Here is a 21,031-nt window from a genome sequence, read left to right on the forward strand (position 1 = left end):
TCACATACCCTGGCTTTACGCGTGTGTCATTTTGCTAATACAGGTAGAAAAAACGATGCGAACAGAAACCAGCATAATCTCGCAACCCTACATGTGGGCAATGGTAAACAAAATGTCACACAGACCACACTTATAACCCTGATGGACCACATGCAGCCCTTGGGCTCCAGGTTGCCCACCAGTGACTTATAGTCTAAAGACACAAACTGAGTGGTCGGAGATATAGCTTTATCCTAGAAGCAAATGAGTACAGTGAATAATAGGCATCTTTTTTCATGTATTGCAGGGGAAATTTGTTGTTGTTGTTGTCGTCGTCACCTATTTTGGTGGTGGTGCTTTTAATGGGAGTTAAAGTTATGGAGAAAGGTGATATTACAGATTTCCTCTGTGAAGCATAAATTGTGTGCATCAGTACCTTACTATACCTCTTCTTTTATCTCTGCAGTCAGTCTCTCTTTACTTTGCAGTGTATGTTCTAATAACCACAATTCAGCTAGAATTGGAGAAAAGATCATTGTCTATTGAACTACAATACTTTTCCATCATAATAAAGTAGCTCTGCAGACCAATTTTGCTTTTCTTTTAAAAATCAAATCAGTCTTTTTCAGATCACAATAAATATCTGCATGAATCTTAAGCATCTTATACTCATGGGGGAATCCTTTGCCTCTGCACACATGAAGAATTCATGTCTGGCACAGAATTTTTTCAACAGAAAATATATTCTGCCTAAGAAATGCTACAGTTCTGCCTTTTGCCCAACAGAGCCTGCTGTGGTGCCAGACCAGCCAGCTGACTGAGAGTAATAGGTAGATACCAGCTGCATTCATCACAGCAGCCTGTCCGTGGAGCCAACTTAGGTGGCAGAGCAGGGCAGTCAGGGCTGCTGGGATGTCACAGACTGAGGTCTAAAAGGGCTTGTGGAGGATCACACTGGGGAGTGGGCTTAAGGGCTAATGGGATGACAGCATTAAACCAGGGGCTGAATGGAGATGTGGGGGGTCCCAGGCTGCTAGGGGATGAGGACTCCTGGGAAATATGCAGACAGGGAGTTTGGGAACACACCAGGGGATGGGGGCATATGCCTGACAATGGGAGCCATGGTCTGCATAAAGGAGGATACTCAACTACCGAATAATCCCTACCAACTGCTCAAATTGTTCCATACTTTTCTCTCACACACCCATCTGCCCTCCAGCTTTACTCCTAGGCTTCTTCCCTCTCCCTCAGTTCCTTCATTACCTCTAACTCCAGGATCTGGCTAGTGGGAGGCTGAGCCTGGTACGAGCATGGGGCCTGAAGACAAGTAAGTGCCCCCCATGTCCTTATGCCCAGCCCCTTCCCCCCAGTCCACCTCACTCACCTCCTCACTGAGACCACCCCTCCCCCCTGCAGCCTACTCCTGCCTCCTCTCCCCTGACCAGACACCCTGCCCCCAGCCCGCTCCTGCAATCTACCCCTGGCCAGACATCATGCCCCCAGCCTGCTCCTGCTCCTGCTCTGCACCCCCGGCCCTCTCACTCACTGCCCTGTTGAGATCCTGCAGCCCCCTCACTCACCTCACTGCTGAGACCTTGCCCCCCAGCCTGCTCCTGCACCTTACCTCTCACCTAGACCTTGCACCCTCAGCCTCTTCTGCACCTTCAGCCTTATCCCACTCACTGGCAGCCCTGTCCCACACACTAAGTTCCTAATTTTTGGCCCCAGCCCAGAGCTTAGGGCCCACAAAATTTACTAACCCTGGAATCCCAGAAGAGTTATTCTGGCCTGAGGCCTTGAACTTCAGTCCTTCCCCCTCCTCTCATGGGGCTGGAGCACCATGGAAGTAAGGTTTCAGTTGGGGGCCACATCACTGAGGATTGTAGGGGGTTTGGAGGGGCTTCTTTTTCCTTCTCACTTGTGTGGTCCCCAACTGATTTTTTTCTATGGGTCAGTAGCACCCGACCCAAAAAAGGGTCCCTACCCTTACCATTAATAAAGACAACGTTGAAACCTTTTTGTGTTGGACATAATATTTTCTTTTATTTAAAATGAAGCCTGGCCAACAAGGCCCCAGATGGCCCAGTTCCTATTTGGCTGCAGAAAGGCCTGGTGGCAGCCCCCTCCTGCTGCGGTACAGGTAGGAGGAGAGGCCACACTCTGGCTATAGTGGACAGAGGGAGGTTGGCGAGCGTAGCAAGCAGGGGGTGCAGCTCCCTAGTTTCTAACTACAGGTAGCCCCCGACTTGCAACACAATCGCTTCCTGGGGAAGCGTCGCAAGTCGGAGGCCTCATAACTCGAACTCACATTTACGATGTGCACCATCGTAAATGTGGGCTGAGGAAGTAAGTCAAGGGTTTTCGGCCCCTTCCGCACTTAAAAAATGGTCGTAAGTGTGGGGGGTCACAACTCGGGCCTTCGTAAGGCAGGTGTTTCCTGTAATTGCAAAATTAAGGTGTATTTCTTCTTTTAAATCTCTTTTATAAATAGGTGTTGGTTTGCTTTATTAAATGACATTGTTTTGTTTAATAATAGAGCTGGTTGAAAAGTTTTGAAATTTTAAGACAAAAAGGGGAAAATATTTAATGAAAAATGTTCCCATATTCCAACCAGATCTGTTTAATAAGCTTAGTATTTAACAACTTTGAAAGCTATTTTCTTGATAAAAGCTTGATCTGACTCCAACAGGTCCAGTGTCTTTGTGGTCACCTAGGATAGAAGGCAAAAACCACTATTATGAGACACAGAGAATGTCCACAATTTTTTCCCCTTATATCATATCGTAAGTTCATTTATATAATACCTTAAAAAGAGAATCTGGAAAAATAAGTCTGTTTCTTACTTTGAAGACCAACTAATGGTGGTTTGATACAACTTGAACAAATTAAAGTAGTATTTGCAAGTAATTTTCTTGCTTCTCACCAGGAGGAATTGAAAATTATTTCAGACATAGGTTTCTTATAAAATTTTGTTTCAAATTACTATTGTATCATATTAGATTTAAACTTTGTTATTAATTTGAAAATGCTTTTGTATAGAGATTCCACACTATGTCTGGGAGGAGACAAACAGCATCACTGCTGAGGAACTCAGTCATAAGGGAAATTTGAAGGACATAGTTGAGGCTTGCAAAGCAAACAGGAGATTTTTGAGCGTGTCTTTGTGGTTGTGTGGGGCTATAACTGTTAAGTTCAGAAACGTACTAGGAGCAGGAAAAGCCAGCATTCAGAAGCAATTAATTTTGTTTGTGGCTTATCTTACAAGAGTATTTTGTTTTGTGATTTGAACATATACAGGATTTTTAAAGGCAGATTTTATTTAGCAGGGTATTTTTTTGGTCCCTGAACATGGAGCCAGACAGCCTGTGACATTTAAATTGTGAATAACATTAGTATTGTTTTTTTGCTCAACAGCACAGAGTGTGCTGATAGCAATGAATAAAGAACAGAACTGGTCAGAAAATGGTTTTTATCCAGAAAAAAAATTCAACTTTTTCCATTGAAAATAAAAAATGTGTCGTTTCTTGGACAAAACCCAAAAGTTTTTACCCCAACATTTTCAGTGTTTAAGCAAAAACTGCTGAAACCCAAAATGTTTTCTCCAATTTTTTTTAAATGTTAAGGTTTTTCCACATTTCTGACTAAAATTTTTTTTCTCTGAAAACAGATACTTTCCAATAACATTTTCATTTAATTGAAAACCTGACTTTGTTAGAAAAAAGTGTTGGCAGAAAATTTTCAACCAGCTAGGATAATTTTAAACAAAATTACATTTACGGGAGATGTCTCTCTCTTATTTATAGTATCACCTGACAGTGAGAATAGTCATTCACATGGCACTGTTATAGCTGGTACTGCAAGGGATTTGCATGCCAAATGTGCTAAACCAGTGGTCCCCAGCCTTTCGTGGCTACCAGGCGCCCAAGGGCGGGGCCGCTCACTCGCCGCGCTTCCGGGGGTGGGGCCACGCATGCACCACGCGCCCGGGGGTGGGGACCGCCCACGCACCTTGAGCCCAGGGCCGGCACTGCGCATGTGCCGTGCTCCCGGAGCAGGGGCCACCCACGTGCCCTAGGCCGGAACCGCACATGTGCCGCGTGCCTGGGGCAAGGGCCGCCTACGCACCCTGAGCCTAGGGCCGACACCACACATGTACCGCGTGCCATGCACCCGGGGCCGGCACCACACATGTGCCGTACGCCGGAGGCGGGACCAGCCCAGATGTTTCAGTGGGCGCACATAAATGCCCCGGCAGGCACCGTGTTGGGGACCACTGTACTAAACATTCATATGATCCTTCCTGCTTTGACTTCCGTTCCAGAAGACATGCGTCTATGCTCATAATGGATGCTTGATAATGATCTAAAGCAGTGTGGACCAATACATGTTCATTTTAATCATCTGAGTCAGATGCCATCAACTTTTTTGTATTATCAATTGGCTGTAGAAATTGCCACATTGGAGGTGTATGTCAGACTCAGACATTTTAATTAGACTAAATCGGGAGGCACAGATAATCTCCATCTAATCATAAAGGAACTATAAAATTGCAAGCATTTTTAATTAATCTGTATACTCCAGCATCCAGACCCCTTGACCAGAGAATTGCTAATATAGTTCTTATTTTTCAGAAAGGGGGAAGAAAATGTGATTTGAGAAACTACAGGCCTGTTAGTTTGACTTCCATTGTATGCAAAGTCTTGGAATAAACTTTGAAAGATAAAATAGTTAAAGAAGTAAGGTAAATAGCAATTGGGATAAAATACAGCTTAGTATTACAAAATGTAGTTTTTACCAGGCCAACCTAATCTCTTTCTCTTAAAACATAACTGACTTTTAGATGAAGGAAATGCAGTAGATCTAATTTACATGGATTACAGTAAGGCATCTGATACAATTCCAGGGGGGAAGTTATTAGTTAAATTGAATATGTGTAATAATAGATTAATTGAAAGATGGATAAGAAACTGGTTAAAAGGGAGATTACACTGGGTGTTACAGAAAGTGAGCATTCAGGTTGGAAGTAGGTTGCTTGTAGGTTTTCTCAGGGGTTGGGGCCAATCTCATTTAACATTTTTGGCATAAAAAGTGGAAGTGTGCTAATAAGGTTTGCAAGTGACACAAAGTTGGAAGATATTGCCAATACTGTTCTGTATTGAACAGTACAGGACTAGGCTATCTGGAGGACCTTGAAAACTGGAGTAATAGAAATGGGATGAAATATAATAGTGCAAAGTCATTCATTTAGAAACTCACAAGAATTTTTGTTATAAGCTCTGGACTTAGTTGGAAACGACAGAGGAGGAGTAAAACCTAGGTGTACTGGTTCATGACAGGATGACTATGAGCTGCCAATGTGATGTGGCCATGAAAAAGACTAATACAGTCCTAGAATGTATCAGGCAAGGTATTGGTAGTAGACATAGGGAAATTTTATTGCCATTATACAAGTCATTGTTATCTGGAATACTATGTTCAAGACTGGTCTTCCTTGTTTAAGACAGATCAATTCAAACTGGAATGGGTGCACAGAAGGATTAGTAGGATGGTTAGAGGAATGGAAAACCTACCTTAGAAGAGACTTAAGAGCTTGGCTTGTTTAACTTAACTAAATGAAGACTGAGAGGAGATATGATTGTTCTTTATAAATACAGCAGAGGAGACATACTAGTGCTAGCTCTCACTGAGTAATACACTAAAAATAAAGGTAGTCAGGCAGTGGGAGCTTCAGGACAAGCTAAGCTGCCCCAAATGTATGCTTATCTGAGACTGTAGGCACCTACTTAGGGTGGCTAGTCCCTCCTGCCACTCACATTTCTGTTGGCTACATTCTGTTTTTCATGTGTTGGCTTGATGAGAGCTGACACATTCCCAACTTAAAGTGTAGATATAGACCTACTGACAAGTTCCTTCTTAGCTCTGTTTGGTTTATCATGTGGCTGTTGAATTTTTTTAATTTAATGTACAATACAGTCTAAGTCATCTGTTTCTCCCACTCTAGGAAAAATTAATATTTAAGCAGATGTCCTGACCCAGGGAGGGAGAACATTGTTCCTTAGTACAGTAACCATTGCATGTTTCCATTTTGATTCAACGTGATATGGATTCCGTTTCCACAAGTAAAATAGCTGTTGTCTACTTCCTGTACCTTCCCAGGATAATTTCAAAAAATAGCAGCAAAACTTGGGGTGGGATTGATGGGGGGTGTGGGGCTGGGTCGCCTCGCACACACCCTCTGGAATTTCTTCACGCCCCCCAGTTTGGGAACCTATAGTGTATAGGTTATCACACTACCTAACTGATAACAAAGCCACTTTATCAGTCCATAGATTCTCATAGCTTTATGGACCCTTTTAAAACAATTTGTCCTTCTAAACTATACTAAAAAGTATGCAAGTGTAATGCTATTGTTTTCTCAAAAATACATTATAATGCTTTCAGATCCATAAAAGCAATTGCATTCTATAAAACTATGCTATATTTTGGCTGTAATACAATATTTAGAGTAATGTTGAAATACAGATGATATAAGCTTCCCAATTTAGTGTTCAAGAAAAGAGCCTTAAATTTCCTTGAACTAGCACAAGGTGTTTGGACTGAGTTGTAAAGCTGATGTAACATCATGATCTAAAAAGTAATTTAGTTCTGCTTTGGCTTCCAGCCAGATAGATGTGTCTCAACCATGGTTGTTGCTTTTCTAAGTTTTGGAACCCTCTCTTGTTCCTTGTTGTCTTCTGATTCTCATTTTCATCTTAGTTATAATTAATTTTTCTATTCTTGGCATTGTACTGATGAAAGATTATAAAAGTTGTTTTCCATCAAAGTTCACATTCTTTAGATTGTTTTATGTTTTCTTGTCTTTGGTTGCAAATAGATGCATTTCTAATAAGGTTCCCATGTCACTTGTTGGGATTCATAATAGATTTGCAACAGTGCTCTTGCAGGACAGCTATGGCTCTTCAAGTACTATCTAACAGCAAAGCAGGTCCTCTGAACTAATCCAAACACCAACCCATACTAAAACATCTAAATATTTTTCAGATATCTGAACATTACCTGTAGATTTTTGTTTATACAGTAAGTTATTAAAGCATTTGGGTTTCTTTAATTTCCTAATCATTTACAGCTTTTGCTTTTGTTGCCTGTGGCGCTACAAGCTGTTAAAATTACCACTTGCTTTTTGCTAATTTTAAAACCAGGGTCTGCTTTTTTCTCCCATGAGCATGAGGAACAAGATCTTCTGTGGAACAAAAAATTAAAATGAGATTACATAGCTTGGTATGTTACACACAGCTCACATACTGTATCAGTATGCCAAATTCCACTATTAAAAATCATGAGTCAGGACTGCAAGTCATGAGATTGGCTTAAAGTTTTCTTTTTTTAATAATACATTCTGAAGTGTTTCAATTTGTTATTTGAGCCTTCAGGGTTTAAATTTTCTAGCTTTTGTCAGCAGACTGATGGATTTAAAACTTTTTTTTTAATGAAAGCGCAGATTCTCACTTAACAGTATAATTCTAGCACCTAGATCTTTCAGAAAAACACTAAATAAAGTGAAACTCACAATAAAATCATGAAAGTTGGCAACATTGTAACAACAAAATCTGTAAGCCTTAAGAACTTCTCTAGAAAGGGTATTGTCTTTTTATATGACTTCTTATTACTTAAGTCCATTGTGACTTTTGTTCTTTATATTTGAACAGTAGCTTTCAGTTCAGTTTTCTTTCTTACCAATTTGCTTGTATGTCTATGTAATATTAAAGAAGTATCTTGCCATGTATTTCCATTCTTTAGTTTCTTCTCCATTTCCTTAATAAATGTAGGTGGTTTGTTGTAGAGAATTTGAGTCAACTGCTCTTTATTACTTATATAGTGGCATTGTAACTTTACCAGCAATAAGTTCAGTAGGATGGATTGAGGAAAAATGGGAGAAATGAATGCTGGAGAGGAGACGTTTATGGAAAACCACATGTAATAGAGTTTACTGATCTTTTTTGAGAGGTTACAGATCCAGAACACCGAGTTCCAAGTTTCAGCTCTAGAACAAGTACACTCTGGGAGATGTAGTTCCACAAGGGATGCTAGGAATCAGATGCTTAGCAGCAATACATGAGAGTAAATGAGGCAGAGATTTAAGAGATTATTTTCCTGGAAAGACAGTTTTCAGAAATTTTGAGTAGAGTTGTCAACTTTCTACTATTCCAAACACCTTTGTACTACGCCTTGCCTCACCCCTCTTCTGAGGCCCCATGCTTCCCCCACCCTTTTTCTGAGGCCCAATCCCTGCTCACTCTACACACGCACATTCACTTGTCACGCCCTCTCCCCACCCTCACTCTTGCTCATTTTCACTGAGCTAGGACAATAGGTCAGGACGCTGGGGAATGGGGGATGTGGGCTCTAGCTGCGGGTGCAGATTCTGGGGTGGAGCTGGGGATGAGGAGTTTAAGGTGTGGGGGGGTGCTCCAGGCTTGAGCTGAGGGGTTCGGAGGGCAAAAATAGGATCAGGGCTAGATCAGAAGATTGGGGTGCAGGCTCTTGGCAGTGCTCCCTTTCAATAAGCAGTGGCATATCCCTCCAGCTCATATGTGGAGACATGGCCAGGTGGCGGTTCACAGTTAATGGGTGCTGCAGAGCCAGTGTTTGGCGTGAGAGGGGGACAGTATGCAGAGCCACCTGGTGCCCCATACATAGGAGCCAGAGGTGGGGACATGCTACTGCTTCTGGGAGCTGTGTAGAGCCAAGGCAGGCAGGGAGCTTGCCTTAGTCCTGCTGTGCCATTGACCCAGACGTTTAATGGCCTGATTGGCAGTGCTGACCAGAGCCGACATGGTCCCTTTTTAACTAGGCATTCTGGTCAAAAACCAGACACCTGGCCATCCTAATCATGATTGTCATAAAAATCATAAGACTTTTTTTAAAATATGTTTTTTCTTGTCTTCTGATTTTGCATTATTTTGGGGGTAAATCTCCTATCCCCAATTTGCACGTGATCTTTTCAGATTTGAAATTTACCCTATAATACATGCACAAAAAGGCAGGTTTTTTGTTCATACTCCCATGTGTGTGATTTCTACTCATGGGTGTGCTGGCGCCTATGCACAAAAGATTGGACTATTTTTTAAATAGTGCCTTCTAAGGGTTGTGCTTGCATTTGTCATGCTCCCCCTCCCAAGAATATAAGGGGTAGCATTACCCAGTCACCAGCCAGTTCCTTCTTAACCCATGGGGAGTTGAACCCCATTGAGAGGAAGTTCTGTGAACTTTGTTATAGTGCCCTAAGGCAGATACAGTTGCCAGGGCTAGTAACAAAGTATTATGAACTATCTAAAGAACATTAGGCTAACAAGCCAAAAGTCGCCATTTCTCAGAAGGAAATTAAAAAACTATCAAAGTGAGGGAAGAAGCCATGCTATGCTAGTTTTCTATTTCAATATCCTATGGCCAGGATTCCCAAAAGAGGGTGAAAGATAGCCCTATTTCTCTCCTCTGTATCAGTGAGGGAAGTTTGCTGGATGGATAGGAAGTATCATATCTCAAAGACGCTATGCAGAAAGACTCTGCAAGATTTAGGCATAGCACGGGTTGTGAAGACTGAGAGAGAGGTCCAAGTTCAAGATGACACTGAGATTAAGGGACTGCGTGACCAATAGGATAATGATGTTGTTCACAGTGATCAAGAAAGGAGGTAATTAGGAGGATTATGGGAGGTAGAGCTTTGTTTTAACACTGTTGACCTTAATAAACTTAAACTGATGGCTAGACATGCAGAAGGAGATATCTAAGAGACAGGTCAACATTTTAGTTGGCCCTGCCCTCTGGATGGTCATAGAAACGCCTCACAAATATAGAAAGTTGATACTATTAAGGGAAGACTTTCCATACTTTTACTATACTTCTGTTTGGTCATGTAAAATTCCCCTGAGATCCAAATGCATTCTCCTCTGAGTCAGATCTTTTGAAATAGATAATATCTACAATATGTTTGTGTAAGAGGCCTGGAAAAATGAAACAAGTTTAAGCAAAATAAACAGGTGAAATTTAGAATACTGGAAGGTAGATTGTGTACACTAGTGACTCGTAAGTTATTTTCCACATCCATAATTAAAACTCACCAATAAAATAGGCACACTAGACACTTCTAAAGGAAGCAGGAGAAGCCTCTAATCATCCATATTGGTGAGGCTTTATTTTTTACTACTCAGAAGAGACACAGTACGTCTAAGATTGTCAACCGTACTCAGCTCACGTCTTTACTGAAACTCTGGGGGGGAAATCTTCTCTTTTTCCAATTCTCAGTTGGATCCTGCAAGTTGTTTCTCAGTGCTATTGAGACTGGTCAACTCATGAGATAAGTCACTCTGTCACCATGCCAGAACTCAGAATTTTCTCCAACATATTTCACATAAAGCACATTGGAACAAATACTAACATAATCCTGACTTCAAGCACTAGAAGATTAAGTTGGCTTTTATTTTTTTAATTAAGTTCTTTCTAAATCCTAGAAATTCTTCACGGATTGTTTTTGTAATGCCCTATAGGCATTTTGGATTGTATTCCAAAAGTTGAAAAGTTTGTGAAATGACATGGTCTGTAGCAATTAGATAAGCTGTTTTGAAGTATCAATTTTGGTTTGCAGGAATTTTCAGATAAAACCTGTTGTTCTATCTATATTTATACTGGTAATTTATCATTAGAAAAGAATTTCCAAATTCCTCCAATCCAGATTACAGTAACTGCAGGTGCATCCACCCTAGAATGAGGAACTCATGGAGAAGAATTTGTTAATCACAACACAGCAGGTGAAATGCTGGCTCCATATAAGTCACTGGGAGTTTTGCCACATTAATGGGTTCATAATTTCACCCTTGGCTTCTATGTGAAGCCAAACTTCAGATATATGTCCTGGGTTAGAGTGGCCATCTGTTTACTTTCAGAGACTTGATATTCCAACAGTGATCATGTGTTAAGTGAACAATCAGGCCACTCTGAGCTACAACAACAAACATGGATGGAGTAAGTTTTTCTCCTGTGAGACTGGAAGTGGGCAACATACCAGTGTTGATGCTTCGGACAATTTGTTTTGTTCAGCCTATGCTATGATATTGTGCATTTAAATGTATTTCAAGTGTTCCCAGAGCTTTGAATAGGCGCGTTTGGAGTGGAGTTTTCTTTTCAAACAAAATCTAAGTAAATAAATATGACTCTCTAGGTTGCCACTCAATTGGATCAAACTGAGAACATGATTGCACTCAGCCTTTCAGCAGTAGATACTTGCAAATTACATCTGGGTCAGAGGGTGATGGGGCAAAATTAGTAAGGCGAAGGCACAAAATGAGCTCTGTCTAGCTAGAGACACAAAGAGTAACAAGAAAACATTCTACAAATACATTAGATGCAAGAGAAAGACCAAGAACAGGGTACGCCCATTGCTCAATAAAGAGGGAGAAACAATAACAGAAAATGTGGAAATGGCAGAGGTACTTAACCACTTCTTTGTTTTGGTTTTCACCAAGAAGGTTGGTGGTGACTGGATGCCTAATATAGTGAATGCTAGCAGAAATGGAGTAGGTTTAGAAATTAAAATAGGAAAAGAACAAGTTAAAAATCGTTTAGAGAAGTTAGATGTTTTCAAGCCACCAGGGCCTGATGAAATGTATCCTAAAATACTAAAGGAGCTGATAGAGGAGATATCTAAGCCATTAGCTATCATCTTTGAAAAGTCATGGAAGACGGCAGAGATTCCAGAAGACTGGAAAAGGGCAAATATAGCCCTTCTATAAAAAGTGAAATAAGAACAACCCAGGAAACTACAGACTAGTTAGCTTAACTTCTGTGCCAAGAAAGATAATGAAGCAAATAATTAAGGAATTCATCTGCAAACATCTGAAAGATAATATGGTGATAGGTAACATCCACCATAGATTTGTAAAGAACAAATCATGTCAAACCAACCTAATAGCTTTCTATGGTAAGATAACAAGTATTGTGGATAAGGGGGAAGCGATAGAGGTGGTATACATAGAGTTTAGTAAAGCATTTGATACGGTCTCACATGTCCTTCTTATCAATAAACTAGGGAAATGCATCCTATATGGGGCTACTATAAGGTGTGTGCATATCTGGCTGGATAACCATTCTCAGAGAGTAGTTATTAATGATTCAGAGTCATGCTAGAAGGGCATAACAAGTGGGGTTCCACAGGGGTTAGTTTGCAAATGCTTTGGAGGATAGGGTCGTAACTCAAAATGATCTGGACAAACTGGGAAAATGGTCTTAGGAAAATAGGATGAAGTTTAATAAGAAGGAATGCAAAGTACTCCACTTAGGAAGGAACAATGAGTTTCGCGTATACAAAATGGGAAGTGACTTTCTAGGAAGCAGTACTGCAGAAAGGGATCTAAGGGTCACAGTGGACCACAAGATAAATGAGTCAACCGTGTGACACTATTGAGGGGAGAGGGAGAGCAAAACATGATTGTGCGATGCATTAACAGGAGTTTTGTAAAAAAGATTTGATGACCTCTCAAGGTCCCTTCCAGTTCTAGTTTTCTGTGATTCTCTATGTGCCTCAAATGATACATAACCAGGCTGAAATTCAGAAACCTACACAGCGTTTCTGTTGTTCTGCACAGGAAAAATTCAGTAGATGTTAACACCTTTCCCGTTCCACAGAGGACATTCAGGTTCACCTTGTTTCTGTTTCCCTCTAGTTGCAAAACTTCTGACTAAACTCCACAAGACAAAGTGTCCATATAAATACAACAGATTTGGCTGAGTTACAGACTGTTCAAAATCACCATTTCCCATCTGTGTTTTGCTTACAAACAGCTTGTTCCTGGATTGGGGTAAAAATTCTGAACATTACAACGCTGTGTGTACTGGCTTACTTCAATATGCCACAAACAGTGCGCTTCTTGACAAGACACAATCAACACAAATCCTCATCCCGTGAACCAGGAGACACTTCTTTTACTGACTAGTGTTAATAGTTCTGTGTCCTTTGCAACCCTTATTCTTGAGCAAAGTCTACCTTGCTCAAAAGTTATACATGCTGGAGATATAACTCAATTCTCAGTTGTTTAGCCAGGCTGCCTCGGAAGGCATCTGTCAAATCTAAGCACTCCACACTATACAGCCTATAAAATGTGCTTTCTCGTGAATGTGTAATCCACTATTTGAGTTTGTTCCTCACCTTCAGGTGCTGGTGCGCAATGGATAATAATCTATTTCTGCTGCCAGCTGTTATAGTTAATCCTTTAGGCTACGTCTACACTGGCCCCTTTTCCGGAAGGGGCATGTTAATTTCAGCTATCGTAATAGGGAAATCCGCGGGGGATTTAAATATCCCCCGTGGCATTTAAATAAAAATGTCCGCCGCTTTTTTCCGGCTTTTAGAAAAGCCGGAAAAGAGCGTCTACACTGGTCCCGATCCTCCGGAAAAAGCGCCCTTTTCCGGAGGATCTTATTCCTACTTCAAATAAGATCCTCCGGAAAAGGGCGCTTTTTCCGGAGGATCGGGACCAGTGTAGACGCTCTTTTCCGGCTTTTCTAAAAGCCGGAAAAAAGCGGCGGACATTTTTATTTAAATGCCGCGGGGGATATTTAAATCCCCCGCGGATTTCCCTATTACGATAGCTGAAATTAACATGCCCCTTCCGGAAAAGGGGCCAGTGTAGACATAGCCTTAGTGTTATAGAGGCCATAGTGTTGAATATTCAGAAGTCAAACCCTACTGATGATAGAGAGGCCATTACATTTGCACATAACAGAATTCATGTTCTTTGAAGAAAATCCTAATAAATTACATACAAAAAACTATACTGAAAGAATTGTATGTTTGGAAGGCCCTGAACTTTAGGAAATGCACAAATTGAGATTGCCCTAGCAATGTTAATTCTATCTCATTTATATACATTATGATATAGGCTTTAATTACAGTATTACATTATTTTTTTCATATACTGTCTGCCTCATTCAATGCACAAGAAGTTTGGTAGTCAGAGAATGAATCCGGATGTGTGCAGTGAGTGAGGCTCTTTGTATGTAGGAACTTCTGCTTCATTTGTTGCTGAAGTTGGCAAGTGTGTGGTGAATGAGGCAGAAGATTGCAGAAAGAGAAAATATTTTCAAAGCTAAAGCAGTTAAATGCCTTCCTGGGGAATGGGAAATGGGGAATTGGATTCTATCTCAGACTCTGCCATAGATTTCCTATGTTATGTGGGCAGCTATCTTAAACCATACTTTTCACAGGTGACATTTAACTGTTATATTCTGAGTGCTCAGTTTTAGACACCTGGAACCTGGTTTTAGAAGAGCTGAGTATTCACAATTGCACTTCAATTCTCTCAGAGCATTTGAGACTCGGTCTCTCTTGCAGAAAGATTGTGTTCAGAAAGAATGAGCTTAGCGTAAGGCTTGGCATCAGGAAATTCCTGAATTTGAATCCTGGCTCTTCCGCTGATTTACTGTGGGGCACGTCACTTTGAGTTTCTCTTTATCTATCGGTAAGATGTGGTAACAATACTTACCCAGCTACTCAAGGCAGCTGACGGTCATGCTAGGCCCCTGAGCAAGGGTCGGGAGAGAATAGGCAGTTCCACACTCCCGGAAGGGACAGGGCCTTAGGCAGAAGGGTCAGGGCCAAAGGCAGCTAGCCCTCAGCGCTGCAAGGCCCCTCCTGTCCCTCCCAGTGCCGCCTGGAGCACCTCCCCCGGCAGTCCTAAGAGCCACCCAGAGCATGCCATGTGGCATTCTGGTGGCAATTTAAAAGGTTTGGGGCTCTGAGTGCCACTGCTGCTGCTGCAGTATTGGCAGCAGCAGCCGGGAGCCTCAGGATCCTTTGAATTGCTGGGTCCTGGGTCAGTTGCCCTCTTTGCTCTCCCCTCCAGTCAGCAGGCTTGCAGCTACTTCATGAGTATAGGGAGGATTTATTAATATCTGCACGGTCTTTTAAATATAATAATGCTAAGGACTCTGCAAAATCAGGCCTTAATTGCCTCAGTTTATGCAGCCAATTAAAGGTACTCAGAGTTAGTTGATATTTTTGTACTTAGTGTAATTTTAGCTGTCGGTCCCAAGATATTCAGTCACTTCAGAATACACGTGAAGAAGAGGGCTATGTGGCTCAGAACCTTGTCTCTCTCACCAGCATGCCTCTCTCCAGGATATTACCTCACCCACCTTGATATTTTTGCCCTTTTGCTCTTAATCTACCTGTCTTAGTCTCTGAGAGAGCCCTGACTACCACATGGATGTTAAGGAAATAAATTCTTTAATATATGTTACACCCAGATAGCATAGTAATGAGCCATAGAAAAGCTAATGAGGCGAGTATTAATTCCATATTTACTGCAGGATTTGGATATGGTATGATAAGTATAAAGAAAAATACTGAACAAGTTCCTTGTTCAGTTCAGCAGCCTTTTCCAGATGGGGACCCATTTTGACAATTCAGGAAGACTTGGTGACCCAAGGTAATTAAAAAATCAGGGGGAAGAAGGAGGCAGAGCCACCTGGAGAGACACTTGGCGACCCTTTTGAAATGTAATGGCGACCTATTTTTGGGTTGCCACTCATAGGTTGGGAAACCCTGAGCTAGACCAACCTACTGTCCAATCAGAAATCAGTATCCTTAGCCTGATTTAATTAATTCCTGAGTTAATTTCCTAAGAGGAAGAGAATAACTACAGAATCTAGTTGAAAAGAACTTTTCTAGACTGAGATTTGTGTGAGATGGAGGAATCCTATTGAGAGACGAAGTAGACAGAATCATACTGTGTAATAGTGGACATTTTGAGGAGTTTAATAAAAGGGATAATTTTGTCTAATTTTGTGTCCAATATTTTTTAGGTACAAGCCTATGCAGAAAGTGGATGGGGTTGCAGATGGTTTCACAGGAAGTGGTCAGCAGACAGGCACATCTGTTGAGCAAACTGTAATTGCCCAAAGTCAACATCATCAACAGTTTTTGGGTATGTGATTGTACATTATTTTGGTATACAAATAAAAATAACCATCTGCTATCACCATGAATGCCAAGTCATACTAGTACCATATATCTTTCTAGCCTTAGGGTATCCCAGTAAAGCTGTAATTCATATTGGGCCACCCAGAGTTTATATAAAGAAACTACATGGTCTACATCATGAAGCTTATGCAACATTTCATATCCTCATGTATTTAAGAAGAAAAGTTGTTCAAAATCCATATTTGCACATATTGCAACACAATTTGCTGTAGGTATCATGCACTAAATTTACAAAGTCAGACTTAAAACTGATGCTTTAATATTTCTGTTCATAGCCATTATATGCTTCACTCCTAAATGTGTGTGTAAAATGGGGTTGCATTCATGCTTGCAGTTGCAATGTAGCCATTACTGTTTGGAAATAGGGCCATGTATGCTGTATTTTTTACATAGAGGTGTGTTTCTGTACCCCAAAATATGTATGCAGTGTATTGAAAGGACACATTAGATGTGAATTAAAGTCCATTAAATTCCAAATGTAAATACTGCATAATCTGACAAACATGCTACTAAATGTACTAAAACTGTCCAATAATGTAAAATAAAACCTAATCAATATGAATAAGCTATATACTGACATTTTATTTTATTTTATTTTGTGATTTACTGAAAATATCTTGGAGACTGAAATACCTTAATACTTGCCTTTGATGTGCAGATATGAAGGATATACAAAAAATAATGTTGGCATTTTATATATCATAGTATAATATATCTTAAAAATAGTCAGTTTGGTTAAAATTTTGTGTTGGTAATTTTTTGTTGCTACTTATAAAAAATAAGAAAGCCTTTGTTCTTCAGGTACTATGACCTCTTAGAATTTATTTCTTTGTATCTTTCTTAAACATTTTCCTAATTAAACTGTAATTGGCACCAACCACAATAGCTTTCTTCCATTATGTTGTCATGGAAACAGATGCATCTCGAGTACTTCCAGAGTTTGGAGAAGTTGAAATACCTTCTTTGCCAGATGGTACTACATTTGAGGATATCAAATCTCTGCAGAGTCTTTATAGAGAGCACTGTGAGGTAAGAAGGATGTATTCAGTATACACCGTTTGATCTTTGATTCTTTCACTAGATGTCAAACACTTCCAAGACAGTATGACAGTAGAGGACATATTAGCCTGAGAGTGTCTGACTTATCTAAACAGCAGTTTGCTTATTCAATTCTAAGGAAAATTTTATAGTAAGATTTTTTTGGAGTCTCTTGTTTTCTAAGAATAGCCAATATTAATTTATTTTATAAAATATTGAGAATGAAAATTAGTTTGTTGTTGATTTTGACATTTCTGTCAGATTAAAGACACTAGATTTCAGACTTTTCATATATCTTGGTTTAGTTGTAGAAATATAAATCTGATTAAATCATTTCTATTTTTACATTAAGAAACAATGTTTTCAAATATTAAAAAACAAATTTATTGAGTTGAGAGCTTTAAGCCACTTTTGTCTTAATGTTTCTGTGTCTATTACAACTATTTCAAATAGCGATGTGAAATGGAAAAGTTATATGAACTCTCGGTGCAGAAATAGCCAGGGCAATTATATTTTGTCTCCCTTGATGTTTTTAGCTATTTTAAAAGTTTTGCTTCTGTGTATTCATCAAATATGTTTATTTCGGACAGACCTTCTCTTTTTTTGCCTTATATCCACTTATACTTGGATTAGTTTATATTTCTGCACATACTGGATATATAATCTGATTATTGGTTAAATTAGAAACATGGATTTGACTACTATTGCACCTAATATACAAAATGTAGCCACCATATAAATGATGTCGTAACATTCCCTGCTAATAAGAATGTAAGTAGAAGACAATCTGCACTTGCTTTTATTTTTTTTTTCAGGCAATATTGGATGTTGTAGTGAATCTTCAGTTTAGCCTGATAGAAAAATTGTGGCAAACTTTCTGGCGCTATTCTCCTTCCACTCAAACTGATGGCACTACTATTAGTGAACCGAGGTCAGTAAATGTTTTTGCTGTTTGTTATCATTTCATTGCATATGTCAACTCAGATAGGTTTTCAGTTAGTATGTAAAACTCTAATTCTAACTTGATATAACAAATTTACTAAATGTATGCTGTCTAAAATGTTTGTTTACACTAACTAGTGTTTATCACAAATTGCCTTTTTGAAATGATTGAATATGTATCTTACCATTTTGTTTGGCATTGATGACTATAGTAGAGGTATCTTTTCATAATGTTGTATTCAATCTTTTTAAGATGAAAGGGCCATTTTTATTGTACTTCTGCATAAGTTATGTGCTGCAGCAGAAATTTGGAGGCCATTTGTCAATTTCATATAACATACGGTACAGCAGTGCTGTGGGGTGTGGCTTTTTTAATTAAAGTATTTGAAGTCCATTGTTTTTCAATATGCATGTATATGCATTTTCATTTATTCATTTGATACATTTGTTCACACCAGCAATCTGAGTGAAATAGAAAGTCGACTTCCGAAAGCAAAGCTGATTACTCTGTGCAAAAATGAGTCTATTCTGAAATGGATGTGTAACTGTGACCATGTGATGTACCAGGCTTTGGTGGAGATTCTCATTCCTGACGTCCTTAGACCTATTCCTAGTAAGTTGAACACAGATGACGTCTTGTAAGGATTTTTTTTTTTTTATTTTGGTCTGGTGATCTTATACCTGCAGTACCTCCCAGGAAATCTTTGGGAATGATTTTGAAGGCTACAGGAATAGTAAATGTGGTTGTTCTTAATTTTATAGAGTAGAAAGGAAGTAGTTGGTGCAGGTATTGTATTTTAAGAAAAAAAGTGATTGATGATTTCACCGCATTTGTAAGAAAATAGAAAGAAGCTTCCAGAGGTTTGCAGGCTACATTTTTCTAAAAAATATGCTTTTGTCATTATATATTTTTTATTTTGTTATACTTCAGTATCAAAAACTTTGTCCCTTTGTACTCTCACAAGATGGACTCTGGCTCAGACCTGTAGTGTGCTGAAGTCCATTGATATTAATCAGAGTCTTTCCAATTACTTCACTAGGTTTTGGATTAAGATTTATATTAGCCTTTGAATAGCTCATAATAATTATGTATATGTTGTAAACTTCCATTTCTGGACAACTAAGCAGTTGTTGATTATAGAGTGTTTCTAAGTCAGTAGGTTATTTAATTTTAATCTTACATTTTACCAAGATTAAAATTAAATAACCTACTGACTTAGAAACACTCTATAATCAACAACTGCTTAGTTGTCCAGAAATGGAAGTTTACAACATATATATATATAAAATGGTGTAGTGCAACATCATACATATTTAGCCTTATTTGTTTTTCCAGTCTACCATATTTTTAGTTCTATAAATGACATGATAGATTCAGTGACTGATTGTGCCAGGCAATACTTTGGCCAGGCAACTGTTATCAAATTATTTTACTCAGGAGTACAGCTTTCTTTTCAAAGTGAAAATTATTGGAATCCATAATTGCTCAGGCAATGCATTTTATGGGTGCTTTTGATAGAAAACAAATTCACGTTAGTTTTCAGCAAAGTTGAATTCCTTTTAAAATATTGATTAGGTCATATACATCATGCCAAATTTTACAAATATACCTTCCATTAACAATAATAATTAATGATATTGTACAGATAAAATCCATACAACTGCATATGCATTGTGTTCACTTCATGAACCAAACAGTAGTCACTTCATAGTTAAACTGGATTAATATTTAAAGGAGATAGTGCCTCAGATAGCCTTGTAACTAAAAAAGCTATTTTCTGCTGGTGCAATATAACTGCTACTAATGATTCTAGTTATTACAGATTGGTCAGAAAAAAATAACACCTACACTTTTGTAAGAACATGCTATGCTACTGACCTTCACTTATTAATGAAACAGAGTGGAATAGTGCTATATACAAGTACATTACTTCTGGTACGAGAAATGTTGGCTTTGTGAATATGAAAATGTAAATGCCAACCGTATACTATTTTTTGTTAAGTTTTATAGTTTAAAAAGGCAAAGAGTAAGATATTGGTGGATTTCAGTTGTATTTTATCCTTTTATCAATAAAGTAGAAAAGTAAAGAAGAAATGTTGAATATCTTTTTTAAATATAGAGATTAAATAGGCAACCTTTGGCTACACATTTCAACTAATTGGCTTTGATCTATGTTTATGGTAGAGTTTATTTTTCTGTTTAATCTAAATAGGTGGAGTCTTATTTTCAAGTGAATTCAGTCCACCTTAAACAAATATCCAAAACAATTTCAATTAAAGTTCACAAATTGAATTGAGGTTTGAATAAAGGAGAAAAGAGCAATTAAAATAATCTTCTATTCCAGCCACACAAAGTAGTTTCTGATTTTTTTTTTTTTTAAAAATTACTATATGGATTTCAAAAATGGGTGCACATGCATGCCATGTGCTGGAGCCAGAACAGTTTTGTGGTAATAGTATCTATTGACTTGCATGTGTGTCTTGCATTGTACACTTGCTTGCATCTGAGGCCATGCAGATCAACGCTGCTCCAGTTCTCTCTCTCAGCCACATGGTAAGAATTAGAATGCCTTTTCCGCTGTGCTCTTAGACTTGCATAAAAGAACTGCTTGTCCATTTTTTTCAGTGTATATAGTGCACACAGTGGTAGGTAGTGGTTTGTAAGACTCATATATAGGATCCCTGAAGGATGACTTCCCTTGTCAGGGACACTGCTCACCAACAATGTTCCCACTAATCTTTTCCATCCATTAGTGGAATAAATTTTATATGAATTGAGGCATGTGTGAATATGCACCACCAGTAGAAACACAAAACCTAGCTGGCATTTGAATTTCTGGTATTTATATCTCTCCTGAGCAGCTGCACAAGCGCACAGCTTACAGGGCACACTGCCCCCCACCCTCTTCTGGAGATTATGCCCTGGTGAGTTAGTTTCAAAAGCCATGCCTTGTTTCTGCGCTCCTTTTCTGTGAGAAATGAGCACCAACTTAACCATTCCCTTCCAAACTTGAGAAACTAGAGAACTTTGCCTCTATT

The 21,031-nt window shown here is 39.2% G+C and overlaps 1 protein-coding gene across 10 annotated transcripts in view; it reads left to right on the forward strand.

Annotated features, from left to right (window-relative positions):
* RFX3 (regulatory factor X3) overlaps window positions 1-21,031 on the forward strand; it is a 252,891-nt gene that overhangs the window by 194,706 nt on the left and 37,154 nt on the right. For all 10 annotated transcript variants that reach the window (XM_089779225.1, XM_089779226.1, XM_089779227.1 and 7 more), the window contains 4 exons: window positions 15,835-15,956; window positions 16,929-17,041; window positions 17,866-17,981; window positions 18,451-18,605. In XM_089779225.1, coding sequence (XP_089635351.1) covers window positions 15,835-15,956; window positions 16,929-17,041; window positions 17,866-17,981; window positions 18,451-18,605 — 506 coding nt within the window. The remainder of the gene's footprint in view (window positions 1-15,834; window positions 15,957-16,928; window positions 17,042-17,865; window positions 17,982-18,450; window positions 18,606-21,031) is intronic.

Source organism: Pelodiscus sinensis, chromosome 6 (assembly GCF_052426305.1).
Source record: "Pelodiscus sinensis isolate ZL-2025 chromosome 6, ASM5242630v1, whole genome shotgun sequence".
Classification (NCBI taxonomy): domain Eukaryota; kingdom Metazoa; phylum Chordata; order Testudines; family Trionychidae; genus Pelodiscus; species Pelodiscus sinensis.